The sequence below is a fragment of the Culex pipiens genome, chromosome 3, assembly GCF_016801865.2.
Source record: "Culex pipiens pallens isolate TS chromosome 3, TS_CPP_V2, whole genome shotgun sequence".
Classification (NCBI taxonomy): Eukaryota; Metazoa; Arthropoda; class Insecta; order Diptera; family Culicidae; genus Culex; species Culex pipiens.
In genome coordinates, this window is record NC_068939.1 from 50328503 (window position 1) to 50354100 (window position 25598).

General features: G+C 34.7%; 1 protein-coding gene across 4 annotated transcripts in view; it reads left to right on the forward strand.

Annotated features, from left to right (window-relative positions):
• LOC120413207 (uncharacterized) overlaps positions 1–21846 on the forward strand; it is a 61360-nt gene extending 39514 nt beyond the window's left edge. Inside the window, exons 3-6 of one of the 4 annotated variants that reach the window (XM_052710151.1) lie at positions 7078–7138; positions 11155–11229; positions 16861–17109; positions 21152–21669. In XM_052710151.1, the coding sequence (XP_052566111.1) occupies positions 7078–7138; positions 11155–11229; positions 16861–17109; positions 21152–21290 (524 nt within the window). In that variant the 3' untranslated portion in view covers positions 21291–21669. Of the gene's footprint in view, positions 1–7077; positions 7139–11154; positions 11230–16857; positions 17110–21151 lie in introns of all 4 variants that reach the window. The other 3 variants (XM_039573924.2, XM_039573926.2, XM_039573925.2) reach the window with 3 other exon arrangements.
• The last annotated feature ends 3752 nt before the right edge of the window (positions 21847–25598 follow it).

Sequence of the window (25598 nt, forward strand, 5' to 3'; positions counted from 1 at the left end):
ACTACCATCTGAGACTGATAACGCTTTGGGTAAGGTAGTTTAACACATAAAATAGACACTTTTTTATCGATTTGCTGTCTTCGAAAAAGTTGTAGGTACAAATGAGGACTACAACGAAAAAAATGATACGTGGATTTCTTCTGTTGATTTTTAAATTCACTTTTTGCTATTAAAAATTGATTTTCAAACAAACAGCATTTTTATTTTTTGCTATGTGCAAAAAGTGCAAAGTACAATAAAAAAATAGCCAAAAATTCCGCGGAGGCACTCGTATTAAAAAAGTTGGAATGATGTTTTCGGTCGCAGAAATTACAGATTTGTTCAAATCAAGTTCTGCAAAATTTTAGGATCATCTAGACATTCTTATAAATCACTGAAAACAAGAATCATCTTGATTGGTTAAGTTATGACCGAGAACCAGCGAGTTGAAATTACCGTTCCAACTTTTTTGAGAGGCTTGGGCGTCCGTGTAAGTTGGACATGCGTTGGGCGTTCCAGTGTTAAGGTATTTTCTATTATCTTAGCGTTTAATTTATGAAAATAGATTTCCCAAAAAATGTATCTATTTCTAAAGGCATTTTTTTCTTTCGTTCTCCCTCTCGAATGCAATTACGAAATCAAATGGGCAGTTGATAACGTAATTTGAAGAACCTTACAAACGAAAGCAGCCAAAGTATAAATAACTCCCATTCATCTTGCGCCACGTTGCTATCTGATTTCCCCAAGTTCAGCAAGCCTCCAACAAAAAAAAACATTTCTCCATCAAAATCCCAATTTAAATCACGAAATGAGCCTCACGTTCCCATGCGGTGACAACCGAAACGGCGCGGCAACTCCCCGTTTGTCAGATTAGTTCCGCTTCGTGTTCCGTGCCCGGGGAAGATTCCAGGTGGAACGTGCCATCGCTGGTGGCCACGTGGCCCCCATATGTATCCTCCCGAGCTGTAGTCGCGTCGAAATCATTGTCTTGCTCACGTACGGGATCTGGCCTGTTTTCCGCCCGCGTGTTTCTTCCGGTCTAGGGGTAGAATACAGGATGGGGCTGATGGGGGTTGACCGTCGGTTCTGGCCAGAGACATCGGAAGAAGCCCCCGGAGAAAATGTTCACAAACGCAGGGGTACGCTTCCGACAAGTGTGATAAATCATATTCCAGGACGATGTGTGCCAAGAGTTTGCCTGTATCGAGTTGATTTTGGAACAGTGAAAAATGCAACACTTAAATTAGATTTATATTTTTGGTTTGATATTTTTTCGTTTTTTTTTCAATTATGACGATTTTTAACAACCCTGCTTATCGAGATTTTACTGTAGCAAACCAAAATAAATTCCCGTGCATTATGGAATCAATTTCGGGCAGAATCGCCGAAACGAAAGTTATTTATTTTATCACAGTGCAAATATTTTCTGTTCCGAGCCATCACCACATTGTGCGTGCAAATATCGTTTTGTTTTCCCGAAATATAGAATCGATTCCTCCCAAACTTCAGCTGCAATAGCCAGCCGTCATCGATTCCCAAAAAGTCCCAAATTCTCACTCCACACCCAATTTCCACACATGATTGTGCTGAAATCGAAGCAGTCTCCGCCGCGATGACACCGTTACCTGATTTATCGAACCAGCAGATTTCCCCAACGGCGCAACACGCACTTTTTCCCGCCATTTTTTTTTTTTCATATTGCTTAACTGACACAGTGCGAAAATCTATAACGCACTCTGTGTTCACTCCCACTCTGCACTCTGAATCTGTTTGTTTTGTTCACCAACTGGGTATTGTGCGGGATTTATGGTACTCTCCAGGATAATACGGTATAATTTATTGTAATTTTATTGTTTTGTTTTGATTGAACCCCCGGGGTTGATTTGCACAAACTGTGTGTTTTGTGGGGGTTGAAAGGTACCTATTGCATCGATGTTGGGGTTTTATTTGTAGTTCAATAGGTATTAATACTTTAACGAGAAAACAGTAATGGGATTTTCCACTTTACTTTTTATTAAATCATTTATTGTTTCTAACAAGAAGTGCCAAAATCCATTAAAAATTCTTAGTGATCAACTGTCTTCAACGTTTGCGTCAACAAAATATGATATTGTAAAATGGATAAAAAATAATCAAAAATTTGTTTAAAAAATCTAAATTCGTTTTAAAAAGTCAAATAAAATTTTCTAACATAAAATACTCAAATAAAATACTTGATTTCGAATACTTTAATAGAGTAGAACATCTTTTTGAGCGTAATACAATAAGCATACAAACGGAACTATTGGCTCAGAATCCAATTCTAAACAAATGTATGTGTGTAATTCTCCGCCAACTCACACAGCAGTTGCCCCGACCCTTCTTCGATTTGCGTGAAACTTCGTACTAAGGGGTAACTTTTGTCCCCGATCCCGAATGCGAGGTCCGTTTTTTGATATCTCGTGACGGAGAGCGGTACGACCCCTTTCATTTTTGAACATGCGAAAAAAGAGGTGTTTTTCAATAATTTGCAGCCTGAAACGGTGATGAGATAGAAATTTGGTGTGAAAGAGACTTTTATGTCTCGCCTGATTTGATGGCGTACTCAAAATTCTCGAAACATTTTTTTTAATAAATACTTTGACGGAGGCGCACGATCATTCATAATACTTCGTTCCAGGTCAAGATTCAAAAAATATAGCGCGCCTCCTTTGAAATATATGGTTAATGTGTTTGAAAGGAGGCGCGTGATACTTCTTGAATATTCAACTAAAATGAAGCTGTATGAATGATCGTGCGCTGTGTTGATAATCCGACGATTATGATTAAATTAGCAATTAATCATGCGCCTCCATCAAAATGTATTTTAAAAAAATGGAAACAAAAATCCCCAGGTAAAATATTAGCTATCTAAATATTCTAAATTGTCTAAATATACAAAATTGTCTAACAACTGTATCTGTAACAGAATATCTGATCAACTTGGTGTCTTGGGCAAAGTTGTAGGTATAGATAAGGACAATTCGGTCAGTGAGGGTGACTATGGGTATAAACGATACACCCTTTATAATTCCTAAATAACAGAAATAAATCAATTGATACCTGATGGGTCATATATAACCCAAACATTAAAATTTCCAAAACTAGCCTATAATTGTCGTATGGTCATAAGAATCATATGCCCATCTTTAACTACAAAAATTCTTAGAATAGCCTCAAACGGTTAAATGCCAATCGTTTGAAAATCCAATCTCAGCGCACAATCGGCCTATCATTAATTCAAATAACATTAACCCTCTACAACCCAACCCCGCCTCTAGACGGGCTTCGATTTAAAAAAATCGCCAAAAATCCATTTTTCAACCAATTTTTGATCTTCAAAAAGCATTGGAAAGAAGAACTTTTAAAATTTTGAAAAATTTTAGGTTTTGAAGTTTGACTTGTTTTATGTGACTTTGCCAATGTTTTTAAAAATGTAATTTTTTTAGGGGTCAACTTTGGCTGTGTTTTTTACTAACATTTCCTATATTTTAAGTAAAAAGAAGTATGCAGTAATTTTTCTAGTGCCCCAGACTATGCCTCTACGCATTTATTTACAATTTAAATGATAATGGTTCCATTTTATAGCAAAACATGTGAAAAACATGCAAAAAATTGAAAAAGTTACTGTAAAAACATGAAAAAATTAGATAGGCAGAATGTAATGATAAGAGGTGGTAGAGTAGGCCAACAACTACCAAAAACAAACATGAACTAAACAAGAGAAATGCAAATTAAAATACTAAAAATGAAACAAGAAAAACATAAAACAAGAGAAGTAAAGTTTTTCGTAGAACAAAAGTTGCTCTAAATGACCTCCTGAACACGGGAAAAATAAAAATTTTGAAAAAAAAAATTGGACAGTAGAGGGTTAACCCCTTCCAAAAGCTTAACATTGCGTTGACCCTTCATCATCGTGCGCACCCCTTGAAGCAACAAACAAAAAATCTCTCACCCAGGCACTGAAAACTCTGATGGCAGTGATGATAGCATTCTGCCCGCTGCTGGCCATTCATCATTTCGCATCGCCACGCCATCGTGCCCTGAGGTTGAGGTCCACATCGGATCGGATGCTGGCAGTCACTTTCGTTCATTTGAGAGCAATGAATTGGTGGTGGATGGAGCCTATTCTGCATCACCGAGCAAAATTGTGAATGCATTGAGGGGACACATTGGGTTTTTTTGTTGTTGCTTGAGTTTTTTTTTGCCATACTTTGCTAGCTTATGATGCTGGAGACAGTTATTTTCCAACGAAATGATCAGATATGCCAGCCAGCATGATGGAAAATTGTGCCCATAAATCATCAATAGAGCGTGCTGGAATGGAGTGCTTGGCTTTACTCTGTTGATGGTGAGTGGAAAATTTTAGTTTACTTGGAATTGGCAAGGACCTGTATTGTATCTTGAAGCATTTGTTCAAATTTTGGATTATCGGTTGACAGAATTTCCAATCAGCCGCTACCTTGTACATGTCATCGGAAATGTTTCGTAGAAGAGACTTGTTAAAACGAACTTTAATTTGGTTTAAAAAGTATGAAAATAATTTTGTTTTCGTGATTCGATTTTCCAAAGTCCCATACAAACCTTCGGGTAATCGAACTTCGGAAAATCGAACGTCGGATAATCGAGTCTGACCTGTATTTTTTGATCACACAGCAGTTGCCCCGACCCCTCTTAGATTTGCGTGAACTTTATCCTAAGGGGTGACTTTTGTCCCTGATCACGAATCCGAGGTCCATTTTTGATATCTCGGGACGGAGGGGCGGTACGACCCCTTTCATTTTTAACCCGCGAAAAAAGAGGTGTTTTTCAATAATTTGCAGCCTGAAACGGTGATGAGATAGAAATGTGGTGTCCAAAGGACTTTTATGTAAAATTACACGCCTGATTTAATGGCGTACTCAGAATTCCGAAAAAAACTTATTTTTCATCAAAAAAAACCCTAAAAAAGTTTTAAGAGGCAGAGGCAGATTTTGCTCGGTTTGTTCTAGAGGTCGTATCGAGGACCGCTCCGATTTGGACGAAACTTTCAGCGTTTGTTTGTCTATACATGAGATGAACTCATGCCAAATATGAGACCTCTACGACAAAGGGAAATGGGGTAAAACGAGCATTGAAATTTGAGGTCCAAATAACATGAAAAATCTTAAAAATTGCTCGCATTTTCGTAAAACTTCATCATTCCAACTCTCTTAGCTGCATTCGAAAGGTCTTTTGAAGCCCTTCAAAATGTGCCATAGACATCCAAGATTGGTTTGACTTTTTCTCATAGCTTTTTCAAATTACTGTTAAAAATGGATTTTTTTAAAACCTTTAATAACTTGTTGCAACAGCCTCCAACACCCATACTCCTATAGGTCAAAAGTTAGGGAATTTCATGAACTATAAGCCTACGGAATTAACTTTTTGGCCAATCGCAGTTTTTCTCATAGTTTTTTTTATTTTTCTATAACAAACATTTTACATCGTTAGTTTTTGCCCTGTAAGCCTCCATAGCAGCACTTTTTGGTCTCAATTTTGTCATATTCAAAATCCTCGGAAAATTTCACGTTAGTTTGAGGTACCCAAGGCTGTTGCAAAAAGTTATTAAGGGTTTAAAATAATCAATTTTTAACAGTAATTTGCAAAAGCTATGAGAAAAAGTCGAACCAATCCTGGTTGTCTATGGCTCATTTTGAAGGGCTTCAAAAGACGACAATGCGAGCAATTTTAAGATTTTTCATGTTATTTGGACCTCAAATTTCAATGCTCGTTTTAACCCACTTCCCTTTGTCGTAGAGGACTCATATTTGGCATGAGTTCATCTCATGTATAGACAAACAAACGCTGAAAGTTTCATCCAAATCGGAGCACCTCGATGCGACCTGTTACACATTGGTGAAAAACTCGATCTTAAAAATTCTCATATTTCCGTTACTCGACTGTAAAAAAAATTGGATCCTTTCATTTTACGGGAAATTTAATGTACTTTTCGAATCTATATTGAACCAGACGGATCATTTTTTTATTTAGAACAAAAATTTTCATTTTAAAATTTCGTGTTTTTTCTAGCTTTGCAGGGTTTTTTTAGAGTGTAATTATGTTCTACAAAGTTGTAGAGCAGACAATTACAAAAATTTTGATATATAAACATAAGGGGTTTGCTAGTAAACATCATGAGTTATCGCGATTTTACGAAAAATAAGTTATGAATAAGTCAATTTTTGCGTTTCTCTTTGTTTCGTCGTCCGTGTCTTTTGCGTTTCTCTTTGTTTCGTCGTCCGTGTCTGTCGCGGGTGACCATGAACGGCCATGATCAACGACAACCAACTTTTTCAAAACTTTTTTTTCGTAAAATCGCGATAACTCGTGATGTTTATGAGCAAATTTATAGGATAAATTAAAGTTAGAATAAATTGTAATTTATTTATTTTATATTAAATGTTACGTGACGTTCAATACATTAGATATAATAAGACCAGCATCCTCTTGAACTCGATCTGTTCGACAAACTGCACAACGCTGCACTTGGGTAAAATCTTGCCCCAGAAGTGGAAGAAAAGAATGTCTAATATTCAAATGCAGAATGCTGTTCACTGCACTATGCTCCCCGGCAAACCAAAAGGTGCCAACCCGGCCACAGCTGCTGCTTCCGGTGCTGTTCTAGTGCTAGCTTTTTTTTGTGGTTGCTTTGCGTGCGTACACGGAAATTGCCATTCCAACCGATGAATAATGTAGAAGCTTTCTTTTGCCACTGCTAGAACAGAACCGGGTGCGGTGGTCCTCTCTCTTTAGTGGCGAAACATTTTAAACATGGGTAAAAAATCCATTTGGTAGATCTTTAAGGATCTCACCCCTGGAAGAAAAAAAACCTAGCATAAAGAATGTTCTACTTTGGTCGTCCCGTTTGAGTTCATCTTCCAACCAAAACTTTTCACTTAACTTTGCCAGCGGTCAGTTAAACGGTCGGTTACCGAGAGAGAGATAGAAAAAAATAGTCGACTTTCAGTAAACCCCCTGTAAACCACACTTTTAACATACTTTTATATTTTTTCCTCCTGGTTTTTCTTTCATCCCCACATGCCTTCGGTGCCGGCGCAGTGGTCAGCGGAGTCGGTGTCGACATTATGGTCCACGGTTACAGTGCAGGTGTCTACATCATGTAAGTATACTAGTGACTGGGTTATGGTTTTATAGACTTTTTATATAATTTATGCCAAGACTCAAATGAAAATAATTCATCGGATTCCAGTGCTCATGGTTCTCCACAGATATACCTAAATTCAATTTATTTTGCTGAAGACATATCAAAATTTGATAAAATTATTTTTTAAACATATTATCTCGGAATACTGTTAACCCTCTACATCTCAACCCCGCCTTTAAATGGGGGTCGATTTAAAAAAAATCGCCAAAAATCTTTTTTTCAACCAATTTTTGATCTTTAAAAAGCATTGGAAAGAAGAATTCTTAAAATTTTTGAAAATTCAGGTGTTGGAAGTTTTACTTGTGACTTTGCCAATGTTAAAAAAAATGACATTTTTTAGGGGTCAACTTTAGCTGAGTTTTATGCTAACATTTCGTATATTTTAAGTTAAAAGAAGTGTGCCGTAATTTTTCTAGTGTCCCAGACTTTGCCTCTACGCATGTTTTTTTACAATTTAAATGATGATGGTGCTATTTTATAGCAGGAAATGTGAAAAACAAACAAAAAATTGAAAAAGTGACTGTAAAAACATGAAAAAATAAGATAGGCAAAATGTAATTATAGGAGGTGGTAGAATAAGCCAAATACTACCAAAAACAAACATAAACTAAACAAGATAAATACAAATTAAAATACTAACAATGAAACAAGAAAACATAAAACAAGAGAAGTATAGTTTTTCGTAGAACAAAAGTTGCTCAAAGTGACCTCCCGAACACGGGAAAATAAAAATGTTTGAAAAAAATTTGGGCAGTCGAGGGTTAATTAATAATTACCATTTTTGGATATGAACAATTCTCCGTGAAATCAGCCGATTTCTAGACGTTTTAATTTTTGTATTTTTTATTTGAATAAAACTTTTTTCTCTGATCAAAGAAGCCATTTTGCATGATTGCGTTGGTTCGCGCATACAAGTTTCCATACAATTTTGGTAACTATCCATACAAAAGTGGTTTGTAAATATTCTGTATCTTGGGATGGTTATTTCCGATTAATTTGATGCCTTCGCCTTTTGCCGTTTCAGAAAATAAATTGCCACACTTACAAAAAGATTCATATTTTCTATTAACACAAATTTAATTACCAAATCCGTATTTTTAGATTCTCGAAATTGTTTGATATGTTTTGGGTGGCCAAAAAATGAGTCATTTGGGCCACAGAGAATGGACACAAATTTTGCCACCAAAGTATAATTTTATGAAGAAATACAGTTTTTTTTAAATCGAATTAACAAAAAAATAAAATTATAGAGTGCTCTGTTTTTGTTTTTGTTTTAAAAAAGCCACTTAAAGTTAGACTTTAAATAAAACACAGTTTCATTTTTTTAAATAGTACCTAGGAGTGTCCATTTCTGATATTTTTTATTCGAAAGGTTCTTCGAGAAAAATATTTCAAACCAAATAAACAATTTTGAGTGTTTTTTTTTTTAATATAAATTTTAACCAAATCGAAATATATAAAAGTTTTTGTGAATGATTCAAATAATGACGTCAAAATTGAAATTTAACGATCGGGTTAAAATGATTTAACATGATTACGAAATAAATAATGCTTAAAATGCTCCAACTGTGGAAGATTTAAAGAAGTAGTTTCGCAAAATAGCTGGCAAATCATTAATAATCATCGTACATCTCATTCCGATGTGTGTAATTTGCAAGCAAATCTTGATCAACAAAAATAAAAAAAAAAATGTTTCTGTTAATTTTGCGACGCATTTTCGTGTGTGCACTTCTTTTCGATACAGTCCTTAGTTCTGAAATAACAGTTTATGCAACAATTTGCAAAAAGAGGATTTTTTCAGCACGAGTCGTACATTTATCCAACGAGGTTCACGGAGTTGGATAAATACGACGATTGCTGAAAAAATCAAGTTTTGCAACGATTTTCATAACAACATTTTTTGCAATTCCGAAAAACACCCATTGAGTGAAATTTTAGGTTAAATTTTCATGTATTTTGTCAATAAATCGTTTAAATCCAAAAAAAAATGAAAAGTGTTACTTTTCGAAACAGGTGCTGAAAAGTTCATGTTTTCAGCACCCATTTATTTTGAAAAGTTTTGCTATTCGATTCTGTTATTTTTGGTTCAGAAAAGTAGGCTATTTCGTCGTTTAAAAATGACAGGAAAAGTAAGTAGTTTCACGACGGAATTGAAAAAATGAGATTTTGATTAGTATTGAGATACCTACGAAAAAAAAATTAAATTTATATTTGAATATAAAACCGAATTGGGGAGGGGATGATGGGAGATGTATACATCAAAAGTTGGGTTTGACTTTCCTGTTTAAGAATATGTTCGATTTAAAATATTCTGTCGGTGAAATTTGCGTTTTTTAGAAAAACCTTGTTTTCCCATATAAAGTACCTTAGAAGGAGGCGCATGGTGGCTCAAGTAAATTTAAATAATCTGTTTATTATTAATTGCTTTATTAATTTAAAATGTTCTGCATTTCTCTGACTTTAAATTAGTCCTAGCTTAAAAAAAGTATTTTTTAAATCAAATTATTTAATTTTCGTGTGCGTCTCCATTAGTATGGAAAACTATTTTTTGCTGAAAAACGCAATTTTTACCGATAGAATATTTTAAATCGAACATATTCTCAATCAGGAAGTTTAAACGCAACTTTCTACGTATATATTTCCCATGGGTCATCTCGATTTATAATATTTTTCATGCGCCATACCGTGCTGTAGTCGAATAAGAAAACTAAATTTCAAAGCCATTAAAAAGGATTTTTCGAGTTTTTCAAAGCTGGATGTAGCAAATTCTAGAACAGGGGTGCTCAAAGTTTTTGGGAGCCGGGCTAAATTTGAAGCTCAAATGACTTTGTGGGCCAAATTCATAAAATATATAAATAAAACTATTAGAATTTATAACACTAAAAAAAATCAATTGAAGTTTTTTTAAACTTTTTTTTATTTTTTAAAAATTTCTCTGAAAACACTAAATGACACGTATGGCCCGCGGGCCATACTTTGATCACCCCTGTTCTAGAAGCTTATTCATAGCTTCAGTGGATTGGTCACTCCCTCGTCAATCGTCAATCGATAGAATGTTAAATGTAGTAGTTTTGATTTTTAAAAATCTCATCCTCATTACACTTTAGAAGATAAGAATCTGAAAAATGCTCTGAAAATCTGAAAACTTTCATTTTTTCTGAATAAAAAGTCATACCAATGTGAGAAATGCGTCAACTATTATTTCCGATAGAGATATGAAGTAATCTCTTATAAAAGTAACAAGTAACATTATTACTTCTCACGACCACTAACAAAAACAATTTTCGTTCTCCTAATTTCCCTACCATATAAGCAAGAAAAGCTTCCCAAAATATGTGTACACATAATAAACCAGGCAAAACCGGTTCTGCCTTTTTTTCCGAAGAGCCAGAACCGGCTTCAAATCCTACCCCGGACGGTGAAGTATTATGAACGGGTCATTACCCATCTTTAACGCACCATTTACTGGATTGTACCCCCAACCTCGACCTCCCTTGGAACGCCTGGCACTAAGTTTTGGACCCCGAAACAACGGAGAGCTCTTCGAAGTGCTGACAGTTTTAATTTCCTCCCTTTTCGATGGGTAAATTATGACCCTCGGGAACCAACGGCAGTTTATCTCTACCTGGTTGGAGGATTTTCCGGGGGAAAACTTTGTTATTTTTTTTTAACTCTCGGCATTGTTCGTTATTCGAACCTGCAAATAGTTTCTTTTCCGAGCATAGAGCGAACAACTTTGCCCGGAAATTAGATCAAACAAACTGCTCGGCTATAAACAAAAAAAAGTTTTTGAAAAAGAACTTGGCGTGCGATACCTCACAATGCTTCTTTCTCATATATTTTTAGAAATATGGAACGGCTTGTAGGATGAAAACTTTTCCTGCTAAACATTGATTTTTTTTTTCTTTTCTTCTCAACCATCTCAACAACTCACTTTCTTTTCTCTCTGGCTTTATTTTTTTTCTTTTCAGTGTTGCCTCCGTCGTCATATTCATCTTAGAAATCAAGTGGCTTTTTACACTATTCATCCACCTGCTGTGCACAAGGTAAGTTGCCGTTCTGGTTGAACCGCAAGAGTAGGGTGGCAAAAAGGGGTTGCAGTCATGGGAAGCCACAAAATTGTGGCAAATTGCATTTTTATATGAAAAAATAGGCTTCACGCAACTAGCTAGGAACTAACTAGCGTTCTCTGGTTAAGGTTTTTTAATTGTTCTCAGCTAAAAGGTTCTTCAAATCTCTGAAATGAAAATGTGGAATCCTTTAGTAGACATCAAGTATTACTATTTATATAATTTTATTACACTATTCAGGATTATGTAGACTTGAATTCAATATTTTGAAACCATTGTTATTAAATAAATGAGAAATTTATACGACTGCTATTTTTTGACATTGAAAGTATCGATATATGTATTGGATATATTATTTTCACTTTTTTCTTGTTGGGTGCTATCTGATTGAAAATTGTCATTTTGGCTTTTTTCTGTAAAAGCTTTAAGCAATTCCTCCAACATTTTTTTTTTGTTTCGCCGTAAAATATTACATTACAATTAATTAAGCTCTTTTTCTTTCCTTCGACCATGTCAACAAAACTATAACCGAAATACAATACAGACTCACTAAAACATGTTCTTCCGCTCCTTGTATTTCTTTTACAATAAAAATCTATAAAATTCTATAAAAATCAAATTAAATCCACTGCTTTTTGCTTTTTGCTTTTTGCTTTTTGCTTTTTGCTTTTTGCATTTTGTTACAATGTTTCCAAAAATCCAAAAATGCGCCAGTTGTCAGTTTTTATAGATTTTTGATCACTACTTTGAAGAACTAAACTAAAACTAACTAAATAAAATAAATAAATGTATCACATGAAATTTAATAAACTTGTGATTGGTTCACCAAAACACAGCCAGTTTGAAAACATTTCAATCTACGAATTTTTCTTTTTCTCAACTTTCCATCCCTACATCCCTGCCGGAAAAAAACCATATGCCGGTAGTTTGTGTCTGTGTGTATGATTAACCCCGTTTTCGTATAAATATAAAACGACTTCATTGTGGAGTGAAGTCGTCTTTCCTCTCTGTATGTGTTTATGGGGTGGTTTGTTTCTCTTAACTTAGCTTTGAAAAAATGAAAAAGCTCAACTTTGAACATTTTTCCGGTTCGGTCAAGGCACGATGAAATGAAAAACAACATGTTTTGAACGAGATTGGCTGAGATTAACAGTTCATTATTATTGCACGATGCTGTTGTTCTGGTAAGCACGATTTAGAAAGGTGAAATATTCAAGCTTTCAGGTTTTTTATAAAGCCTTTAAACAATTACAATAAGGTGGTTTTGGATTTTCAAGAACTGCCCCAATTAACAAATATTACTGTTGTTTCGAAAATTAATCACACATATTTCCATTGATTTCCTTACTCATTTCTAACCCCCCTCAAACCCATTCATTCCAGTTACTTTCAATATTCACAGCGTGTCATCAGACATGCTCCCCTCGCCACGACACTGCGGAGAAAGTCTAATTGAATTGCATGTCCCAAACACACACACACACACACAGAGCGAAGAAAGTTGGCGTTTATGTGCGGATCGTTACCCTCGATATACACGAGAGAATTATGTACCACACACAACCTCCTCACACAGAATACACAATTGCCTAGTTTTTGGGAGGGTGCAAAAAGCCACCCACCAGCAGAAGTCTCCACTGCCACCAACTGGGCGTCTGCTGCTGGTGCCACCCTACTACAACAGTTGGTCGCATTTATGCGGATACAATTATGTCACCTCAATCTTCATACAATTAAAGCTTATGGCTTCTTTAGCTTTCACTTTGTGTAAGACTTTGCGCCCCCAACTGAGAGCACATCAATGAACGAGAGGAGTTCTTTTCCACAGAAATTTGACTTAGGCAAGGCGTTTCCATCTGCTCTCTTGTGCCAGTTAAGAAACACTTTGAAGTTCGATTAAAATTTATTGAAAAGCGTTTTCAACTGCAGTAAAGGTACCGTAAAACGGGGTGACTTTGATAGCCGGGGTGACTTTGATAGGTTTGCTATTTTTCCGCAAAATGAAGAGTACAATCAAAATACGTACGGAATTGTTTAGAATCATACTGACCGTGGTAGAGAAGTGTTCAAAGTACCTCAAAAAGAACTTTTTATAAAATTTTGAAAAGTTTAAAAAGTTAGTTAACTATAGTTAAGAAAATGTTGATGAAAGTCATTATTTTAAACTTCTCAAAGTGTCATGATTTTCTCAATGAACATGATTTTGAATCGGAAAACGGAATTCATTTTCGGATTCTTTGGACAATTTTCCACTAGGAGAACGGTAAATAAGTTTGTAAATAATAAATAATATGTGTTTTTGAAACACAATTAAAAAAAATCTCCAAATTTATAGGCAATTTCAGTTGAACAAATTTCATGTAAAATGTGAAAACTTGTGATTCGTGCTTCGAATTCAGTATAAAATACAATATAAATCAATAATTTTATAAACAAAACCAGTTTTAACAAATTTCACGCCAAATTCCGTCTTTTTAACAATTTTACCTAAAATTTATATGTATTTTGTTAAAAAGTTTATAAACTTAGTTAACTAAATATAAACATATATTTTTTTCTTAAAAACTATATCAGCTACTTTAGTGATGGTACATTAACGTACAAATAAAGTTTTAACATCTTAAATGTGATTTTAACAAGAAAAACTATGACTATCAAAGTCACCCCGGAATTTAAACTAAGAATTTTTAACGTAACTATTTTTCTTAACACTATTGAAAAAACTTTTTTTCCAAAATAGTGCATGGACTTTGTGTGGCCTACCCCAGTACATGTTATAAAAATAATAAACTTGAGAAAAACCTTACCAGTTGGAAAATATTGCAAAAACAAATTGAAATCCTATCAAAGTCACCCCGGTTTACGGTAACACATTTCTTTTTTAAATCTCTTAAAGTTTGGTGGCTATTCAAGTAACATAAAGTTTTTTTTTGTGAAACACAAAATAAATATTTTTTTTTAAATTTTACCACTGCTCAAAACAGCATAACGGTCCCACCTGGAACGGTCATACAATCTAGAAAAACTTATTTTAAAGTTTTTGAGCATCATTCGATTATTCCTCCTATCCGAATGTTCTTACTGAATTCGTCGGACTCTGGCTGAAAATTCCTTTGGCATCTCGTCACAATTGGACGCTTTGTTTGATTTTAAATTTTCTTACAGAAAGTTACATTTTGTAAATCGAATCAAGCTTCAAAAGTTCCATTGAAAGGTTTTGGATTTTAAATTGATTTTGAAAAATAGATTCTATGTTATATGCTCTAATTAATCATTAACCCAGTACTTCCCAAAAAAAGTGAAGGTAAGTACTTCCCAAGCTCAACCAAAGTTGACCCAAAAAATACATCTTTCAAAACATTAGAAAAGCAATATTAATCAAACCTTAAAATTTCCTGTCAAAAAGGTTTGCTCTTTGATAATTTATTTCGCAATTATAAATTGGTTTAACAACTGATTATTAAGGATTGAAGCCCTTCTGAACTCGGGTTTTGGATGTAGCGAGATAATCATACATAAAAATTCTAACAACGCAGCAAAATATGTATCGAATCTTTTAGTTATTTGCAATTATTTTGGTGTTGGTTTTAAATAAAAATGCCTTTTCAAGATGTAATTTGTAATTTGCAAAAAAAAATCTTTTTTCCAAAAACTCAAATAAAGTGAAAAAAGCATAACAAATTTAGCTTCGTTTGATACCCATTTTGAGTATTTTAGAAAAATACGGTAATTTGTGAAAATTTTAGTATTTTCAAAAAAACTCCAATAACGTAAAAAGCATGCAAAATTTCGCTTCTTGATACCCATATTGCAAATTATGAAAATTTTAGTACTTCGGAAAAATACGGTAATTTGTGAAAATTTTAGTACAGTCGACTCTCTGGTTGTCAATATCCAAGGGACCGTCGAGGAAGAGAAGCATCAGTTTACAGAACGATGCAAAATGAAGACTCGATTGAAATTTGTTTTTTCTTGCTAACCAGCTATGGGAGAGAATCATGGCAACGTCCAGCAAACAAAAACAAAGAAATGTCAAACATCCTTCAAAGCTTCGTTTTTTAAAGAAAAATGTCGCCATGAGAAAGTGAAATTATTGACAACCGGAATAGATGATTAAAGCAAATAGAATCCAAGGGACCGTCGAGGAAGAGATCCTTCAAGCAAGAGAAAATATCGAGGAATAAAGACAATCGCAGTATGCAGTTTGAAGGGACTGAAGAATCCATCGGTACATGGAGCAATATTGATATCGAGAAGATCGACAGCCAGAGAGTCGACTGTATTTTCAAAAAAAACTCTAATAAAGTGAAAAAGCACACAAAATTTCGCTTCGTTTGATACCCATATTGCATATTTCGAAATTTTGAGTATTTCAAAAAAAATACGGGAATTGGAGAAAAACTAAAATTAAAAAAACTCTAAGAAAGTGAAAAGCATGCCAAACTTCGCTTCGTATGATACCCTATTGGAAATAATGAAAATTTGAGTACTTTCGAAAAATACGGTATTTTGTGAACAAATTTGAGTATATTGTTTTAATTTGAAACTAACTTGATTTAAAAAAAAAATTCTTAGCCTCGATAATTTTATCGTTAACAATTTGGAATACAAAATTTTTCATCACCATAGATTTTTAATTTCAGTGTAAATTATAGGTATATGGAACAATTTTTCATAAAAATATTAAAGAAAAAAGTTTATTTATACTTTTTCCCCCGTAAGTTTCAAAATTAGCAATAGTTTTGCTTTTAAATCTTAATTGGTCGTTTAATGCGGATTTAATTTTGCTGTGCATTGCAAATCACCAAAACATATTTGAAAAGAACTGAAATTTTCCTTTGAAACGATGAACAGACGAATATTTGCTGAAAAAGATCAAGTAATCAAATCTTTACCATGTTGAACAATTTAACTAACATGCTTCAGTCTAAAAAAAAATCTTATAAAAACAATTAATTGCATATATTTTGTTTTATAGTTTAACAAATGGAAATCTTTGCAATTATCGCAATTAAAACCCCCGATAGTTGTCCCGCATCCGGCCAGTAACTGTGTGCCGTATCCCAATTTCTTCCTGTACCATCGATACCAAATTGGTTTTTTGGCACACTTCCATCCGTTCCGGCAAAATATCCACGCAAAGATTTATCGTTTGTATCGACCGTTTCCAGCCTCTTTTTGGTTCGACGACGATGCCAAATGAAAAGCCTAGACGATTTATCGTCCTTTGCAGAGTTTTGCTTTAGCTCTATGCCGATTGTCCGAACTGATGGGTGGCCGGACTGTGTCTCGAAAGCCGATTTCCAATAATTACCTAATGAATCCGATGCACCGCAACACGTGTTTCATTAGAAGAGAATGATGACCATTTTACGTAATTTCAGCATTTAGGTCAACAATGGACAGTAAATTGAGTTCTACTGCAAATTGAAATTTTTGCTCTCGCATTGCAAGTTTTTGTTCAAGAAAACTAAATGTAGACTAATTTCCCCTACTCCCCTGAAACAGATACCTCGGGAAATCGTCCCAATTTGATTGAATTTCCAGCCTCAGTTTCTCATCCAATTCTGTCTTTTCTTCTTTTTCCCTGTTCCTCTTTTCCAGCAGCACCGACTACTCCACGGGTTGTCAAAAGTGTTGGAACGTGTGCCGATTTTGCGGCGGCTGGCGACTTGCGCTGCCCTACGTGGCCCTCGGGGTCGCCCTCATCATCTGGCCGCACCGGCTGTGGCTGAGTCACGTGGCCGGCGGTCAGCTGATAGCGTTGGCCCTGCTGCGGCTGCTGACGGTGTGTCAGTTTCGGGCCGGCGGCAAGGACGAGGAGCTGCTGAACCAGTTCGATGAACACGTGGACAAGTGAGTATCATCCGTTGGTATTGCCTCTAATTAAGGGGGCACGTTTTTTGTTGGGGTCTCGTGGCGCAGGGGTAGCGGCTTCGGCTGCCGATCCCGATGATGCTATGAGACGCGGGTTCGATTCCCGCCTTATCCACTGAGCTTCTATCGGATGGTGAAGTAAAACGTCGGTCCCGGTTTCTCCTGTCTCGTCAGAGGCGCTGGAGCAGAAATCCCACCTTAGAGGAAGGCCATGCCCCGGGGGGCGTAGTGCCAATAGTTTCGTTTTTTCGTTTCGTTTTTTGTTGGGGGCGTTATCAATTCGCTTCCGGGGAAAGTTACGTCTCGATGATTTGACTAATTGGTTCTTGGGAAGGATTTTCTCGCTGGAATGGCAAAGTATCGTTTGTAAAGAAAACGAAGGTTAAAAAGACATTTCTTCTATTTTAAATTATTATGGGAAGCCCAATTTTTCATTTTTTTCATAATTTAAAAAAAAACCGACTCAAAAGGGTTGAAATTTGCATCTTTAGTTTCTTCATTCATGTCTCCATACTAAGAGAACATTTGAAAATCTTTGCCTCGAGACGGGGTTTTCTGATTGATTCGGTGTCTTCGGCAAAGTTGTAGGTTGCACTCTAAAAAATTGCCCCTTGTCAAAAATAACTTTTTATCACAAAAGCTCAATTTGGACAAACTTCACCCCCTTTTATATTTTTCATTTTTGGATATGTTTTAGTAGATTAAAAGTGTCAACTGTAGAACTAGGCGTATGACGGACGGTTTGATTTTGGCCAAGCTATGATTTTGTTTTGAATATCGTTTTTTGAGAAGTATTGAAAATTCACACAAACAAATTCAAGGAATTATTTTCAGGTGTAATATTGAATTTCAAATCGAATAATACTTTTGTCAAATTTGCACCGTTCTCGAGTTATATACATTTTTAGGCCAAATAATTAACAAAATCTTTTTTTTTTTATTTGTGTCCATACTTGATAACAAATTTATTCTAAAAGCTAAGAAAATACTCTACATTTTGTTTTTTTTTATATTGTTAATCTGACCTTTGGTTAATGATAGATGGTCTTGCAAAGAATGAAAATTACCAAAAAATAGTTATTTAAAGTTCAATTTTCAATCGATAATATCGTGGAGACTATTGACCAAATAAATATTTTTTGGCCCTATTGAAATGTAAGTCGTGATTTAAAAAATCCGAAAATATTTATTTAAAAAAAATTATAAAATACAATATGGAGTACCGTCATCAGGGGTGACATTGGATATGGTGAGTAAGATTGGGTCATAAAAAATGCTGAAATTTGCATGACCTAATCTCACCCCATAGACCCAATGTCACCCGTAAGGACGGTACTCCATACTATAACTTTTTATATTTTTTTAATAAATATTTTAAGATTTTTGAAATCACGACTTACATTAGATTTTTTTTTAATTCTTTTTTTTTTTTAATTAGTGCCCATGTTTGCCCACCTTTGAAAAAAATATGTTTAAAAAGCTGAGAAAATTCTCTATAATTTGCTTTTTTGAACTTTGCTGATACAACCCTTAATTGCTTAGATATTGCCATGAAAAGGTTTTAAAACAGGAAAATTGATGTTTTCGAAGTCTCACCCAAACAACCCACCATTTTCTAATGTCGATATCTCAGCAACTAAAAGTCCGACTTTCAACGTTAAAACATGAAACATTCAATAAATTTTTCAATCTTTACGATATCAATATTTTCAAAATTTTCGAATCAGGACTAACATTTCAAAAGGGCGTAAAATTTAATGTTTGGCCCTTTTGAAATGTTCAAAAAAGTTACCTAAAAATGGCTATAACTTGTAAACGGTGCACTTTATCAAAATTTCACTTAAGTACTTTTTGATTGCAAATTCAATTTTACAACCAATGCAACCAATATTTCGATTTTTGAAAAATCAGTATTGATTTAAAAATCATAAGGCCATTGCAAATATTCCCCCCCCCCCCTTCAAAATTGGTCCGAAAAATCAGGGGGCAAAAAAATATTTTTCAAAAAACTTCAAAATTTTAATGAAAATAGAAGTTAAATCAACTGAAAACAATCTAAAATGCATTTTTCTGCATTGATAATCATATTTAGCATGTTTGGGCTGGATTAAAAATATTTTGAATTTTTATGAAATTCCAATGCACAGCACCGCAAAAACTTTTTTTTCGCAAAAAATAAAATTTTCGTCAATACTTAGATATTTTGGAAACTAATGATTGCAAAACAACTGGACAGGTGTTTAATGCATTTTAAAACACTTTTTTCATTTAAATGTTGAAACCATGGCTCGTAAATTCAATTTTTAAACATTTTAATTTTTTTATATGATATAAATAAAACAGCTTCAAAACATTACTTTAATATATGTCTAAAAAACAAAAAAACTACAACAACAAATAAAATGATACAAGTCAATGTAACATTTTAGATAATAATAATTTCAAGTTACTACCGCCAACCGGGGGAAAATCGGGACAAAAGTCTGAATAGGTACTAGAGATTTTAATGCAATACATTTGGAAGTCGGTGTACTTATTGTTTTGTTATGTTCCTGTTTTAACCGAAGTCATCCAACACATTATGCATTTTATTTTTTTGCTTAAATAGCTGTCTTTATTCCTTACATTTGTCCCTATTTGCCCCAGATGCCAGTGTTTGATTGAAAATAATTTAATATGAGAATTTTCTTTCAAATTTAAAATCCTAATATACGTATATATATCCAACCCTTAAAAAGAAAAAAAGATTTTTTTTAAAGCGCTATGCATTTTGCGGACATATAAATTAAAATTATAATAATATTCCCTAATAAGCCAAATACATGTACACTAGGGTGGAATCTAGTTATATGGAAAAATTTAAAATGACAAAAATTTAATCAGCAACACATTTTTTGGGTCCCTTTTAAGGTCCCAAACAACCTCCCAAAATTTGGGAGCGATTGGTTGAGCCTACGATTGGCGCAAAGCGAATGAAATTTGTATGGAAATTACTATGGGAAAACTTGAATTTTTATTTTATGAAACTTACACCGTAGAAGTATAGCCCTGGATGTCCTGAACAACTCTTCCCAAGACAGTATGGTGCTAAAGTGCGCCTCAAAAAAGATACAGAGTTTTCAAAAGTAGTGTATTGAAATAATCAGCGAAACTCACATTTTCTGCCAACATTGCCGAAGGAACCATGAAATACAAAATAAACACGATTGATCTTAGATTTGATGAGCCTTACGTAAAATCGTTATGAAGAAATGTTCAGAAGACATTATTTAGTTAAAATGCACCCCAATTCCTCAAATATATTATAGTTTACGAAAGTTTCCACTTGACTTGGCAGTGTTGGCAAAAAGTTAATTTTTACCGAGTATTCCAAAATGACTCTCTTGAACGCTCTGTAACTTTTGTTAGAAGCAAGTTAGCACCATACTGTCTTCGAGAGAGTTGTTAAGGACATTAAGGGCTATACTTCTACGGTGTTAGTTTCATAAAATAATAAAACATGAATTTTGTAATTTCAAAAATGTGAAAAAGCAAGTTTCCCCATAGTAATTTTCATACAAATTTCACTTGCTTTGCGCCAATCGTGGGCTAAACCAATCGGTCCCAAAGTTTGAGAGGTTGTTTGGGACCCTAAAAAGGACCCAAAAAATGTGTTGCTGAAGAAACCAATTTTCGATTCCACCCTAATGTACACTCAACCCCCGGTGGTTGGTCACTTTTTCGTTTGACACTTTTTTAGTTTGTACCCCGTTGGTTGGTCAAAGTCAAACTATTTCCACAACCAAACCTGAATTTCCAGACCAAAATATGTTTTTTTTAAATTTCGGGAATTCCCGGGACAAATTACAGAAAATCCCGGGATTCGGGAATTCCCGGTTTTGGAAAAATCTCGGGAATTCCCGGGATGAACGCACTATTTGCAGGGTTATTTTTACAGCCTAACAATGTTTTACAAATTTTTAAAGCAGACAATTTAGAAAAAAATGTATTAACAGTTATCTTTTTTCCCTATTCCTTCCAGGTACGACAACCTCACCGACGTACTGGTGGACGACTCGATGCCCAAACCGGGCCAAAGCCTCGAGGACGAGGACGACGAGGACGACGATGACGATGGGGAAGAGCACGCTGGCCGGCGGCGTATCAACGGGACCATTTGACACGGCCAACCAACGACTGAGACGACGACGGAGATAACTGGCAACACTGCTGACAGCACAGCAGTGGCAGCGATTCGCAGTGCCAGCAAAAAAGTGATCAGAAAAAATATGAACCAAAGCTACGAAAAGCTGGACGAGGACTGCGATTGTGATGTTATCAAATAGAACCGTGATTGTGAGGTTGGTCACGGGCCGAGCTAGTAACGGGAGCGAAGATTGTAGCGGATAGTTTTGCATAACATTTGTAAATATTTTTCAAAACTTGGCAAACATTAATGTATACATACACACGGACACGTGCAGGCTTGTGGGAAGTTGTGGTTGATTTGTGATTACGGTGGCACTCGTGGGAGGAAGTTAAATAGAAAAAAAAACTTATTTCAAAAATTATTATTTTATTTCGTTTTTATTTATGATAATTTTGTACTGGAAATGCGTTGAAAATGATTCAATGTTTTCCGTCTACACTGAATTTTATAACAAATTCTAGAGTACCAAGCTGCTCCTTTAAAATGTTGACAGAACAAAACTTCAATGGAGAAGAACGGTACTTCAAATTTGTGTAATGCGCCAAAGCAAAAACAACCTTTCCATTAATTCTCGGGTGAGTTTTCAAAATGCCGTAAGAGCCACTGTGACCTCCGAAACTAATATTCGTTTTTCTCCCAATTGTAACAAAATTTCATTTATTTTTAGTTCGGGGCACTTGAAAGATGTGTAGATGAACAATCTTAAGCATTTTTGAAATTTGGTTTTCGTTAGTAGGTCGGATACCGATGCAAAAAAGGCTTTGTTTACCATTGGCTCTTACGTCTTTTTGAAAACTAATCCGAGAATTGGTCTTTTCAAACCTCGGAAAAAAATACAATTAATTATTTTGATACCTTGAGATATTTTTAAAATTTGGTCTCAAAATTGATGTTGATTTTTCCAATGCTATTTTTCGGATTTAAAGACAAATCAATAATGAACTCCAAAAATAGTTAAGTAAGCAAATCACCCTAACAATTTGTGTTTCTAACAACTGATTGATTACAACTAAGCAAAATGTGACTTTAGTTTTGTGTGTATGGTAGCTTTAAAACGACTCTCTATTTGACCACCTTCCATGTGTGAACTGTTCTCTTATTAATTTAAATATAAGTGAGGTTAAGGTTAATTCTAAAGTGCAGTCGAGCGAAGCTTTTGTGAAGTAAGCATGTATATTAACGTTAGTATCGTTAAACAAAGAAAAAGAAAGTTAAGTTATACATAAACAAATTACTGATGCTTACAAGTGTTTAAACGGCTCTGATAATAAAGTCAAAGTTTTGTAGAAAAGAAAAAAACGCCCAACTCCCTCTCAATTGTGATGACTCCAGCAGTTCAGGACAACCAGCAGCGCAACCAGCAGGACCGCAATCAGCAGACCGGCGGCGTGGACCATTTTCTCCAGTGCTTCCGTTCGGCACTCCAGGGTTCGCACCCGGTGTCGCAAATTTTCCACCATAATCGATTGTTTCTGGGCGAACTTTTCACTTTCGGCGACGATTTTCTCCATCGCAATCAGACGATTCTGCTGCTGCTGCTGGCTCTGATGTGATTCATTATTTCCCATGGTGATAAGAAGTCGGAAAATCTGAGGAAAAGCGGAAAAAGCGTTTTTAAGGAAGGTGAGGCGTAAAAAAATGACTCCTCTTCCTGGCCTGGCGGCTTCTCACGGTGGCGAGGGGGCAATTTAAAAGTGGAAAGTTTCCTCACCTCGCCAAAAAAGTGCGCACCAAACAGCTAAAGGAGAGCGGAAAACTGTAATTTTACTCTGCCACAACCACTCGCTCGCGTGAGAAGATGTTGGAATTTGCGTTGCCAGACAAGTGGCGTTTGCAGAGAGTCTTCACTAAAGATTGAAGCTAGTTTGTGTCTCCCTTCAGAGAAACGCGTTTCGAGCTTGACAATTCGCTATTTGTCACAAATTGGCTTTCAAACCAATTCAAATATCTAAATGTAATTTTCACAACGAATTTGACAATTTCAAGAAATCATATTTTGATAAATTTTATATGAACATAATCCCCCGTAAAACCAAATCCAAAACAAGAAGTTGAATTTGGCATGGCAATTCTTTGGCCAAAATAATCAGACTCGTTTTTTTTTGGTTTAGCAATTTTTCGATTGGCTTTCGAAGATATTTGCAAACAACATATTATTGAAAAATCATATCGTAAGAACAGCTGAACTAAATTTAGTTCATCACGTTTCAAAAGAAAGGTAATAAGCTGAGTTTTATAATGCAACGTAATTTATAAAACATAACTGAAAAAGGCCAAAATTTTATACTTTTTGAGCCCAAATCCTTTATATGACCTTGATTGGACGTAACAGGAGCTGGTGCTTAGTATTTGAATTTTAAATGGGTTTAACCCCATAAAAATACATATTTGAGGCATTTTGTCCACTAATGCGTTTGCTTCTAGCATCACTTTGTCATAGACCAAAGTTTTTATTTATTACCAAAGAATAATTAGTAATTAGAAATAGAGTTAGAAAATAAAATAAAATAAAAATAACTACGGCTTTCGGTACGTCGGCAAAATGTACCTAGAATTTTTTTCTATTTTTAATGATACTTAAAATACCGTGCTTCTCCATAGAAATAAGTTCCAAGTGCATTTTGCTGGAGACGCATTATTTTATTTGCTAATCCCATTTCTTATTATCTCTATCCCCTCGTAGATTTTGTAAAATTTTCCTCTGAGCTAACTATGCTCCGAAAAAACGGATATTATTCGAAATTTACGGATAACAGGATATTTGTTCCATATAATGCAGCAAAAAAGGAAATAAATAAATAAAATATTGATATATACCACAAAGGTTTGTTTTGTACATATTTTCCCAGTTCAAGATTCATTCCCGACTCCTTTACATTGAGAGTGATTCCTTGCCTTAGGAATACATTTAAAATAAACTAATCGACGCTTTGATGAGGCGTGGGCATTTGATTTCTCTACAAAATTACCTATTTTTTCAATTCGGGTTTCACACAAAATTTATTGAGCAAAATATCCGTTCTTGCAAATTCTCGGTTTGGATATACATAGTTGACAAAAAGGGCTCCTTTTGAGCTATTACACAAGTTAATTCAAGAAATGAAACCAAATTTTCAATCAAATGTTATTCTAGATTTTGATTTTTTTTTTAAATTTTTTATTCGACATTGAAAATCGGACCATTCGTTTTTGAGGTGTTGGCATTTAAAAAATGAGTGCTGTTTATGTGACACTTAAAAAACATAAATGTTTTATGGCTGTACTTCAAGAGCGAATATACCAATCTGCAATGTTTCTTGGACGATTGTACTGAAAATGTCCATTTTTAAAAAAAAAGTTTTTAAGAAATTGGCTTTTAATTTTTATTTTTTTATTTTTATTTTTAGTTTTTATTAGTAAATAATCAATTCACAATTTCGTAATTCTTATAACCTAATAGATTTTTGGAGTGTCTTTCAACTATGATTTCACGCTTACTTTTTCAAAAAGTCCTATGTACATAGGAGACCAATGGCGCATTGGTTGTTTTGAAAAAGTAATCTAGATTGCTCGGGTGAGTTTACCAATGGCTCTTACGTCTTTTTGAAAACTAATCCGAGATTTGTACTACAATTCATTTTGATGTAATTGGATATTGCAGAAGAAAGATTGGCTGTGTGAAAGGCTGCTATTGAAAAAAAATAAAAATTGAAGTTTTTTTTACTAACTATGACTTAGCCACTTATATGACTCAAAAATTGTGCACTTTTTCAAAACTAATTGTAAGGTACTATTCAATTGCAAAATCGATTTTAAATTAAAACCCATGTAAAAAAATCTGCTTGAAATTGGATTTTTTGAAAAAAAAAATCTGTACTTTCACAAAAGTTCATATCATGGCAGCTATTTTTTCCCCATACTTCTCAAAGGCTCTAAAGTTTAGTTCCCTTCAACATATAAACAAAACTCAATTGAATGTTTAGAAATTAACTGTTGATTAGAAAAATTGGATAAATTGCAGTTTGGGACCATCCATAAACCACTTGGGGGGTCAGCGATTGTCCACGCTCCATACACAAAAATATTTGTTTGTATGGAAATTGTCCACGAGGGGGGGTCTGAGATTTAAAAAAAAAAGTGTCCACGTGATTCATGGATGGTCCCTTTACAGCAATCCCATTTGAAAAGACTCTTTTCAAAAGAGCATAAACCGGAAAAACAGTTCTCGGATCGGGCTCAAAATTATTCTGAAGGTCTTTGACCAAATTAATTAGACCCGCATTTTTATAAATTTTGTTGC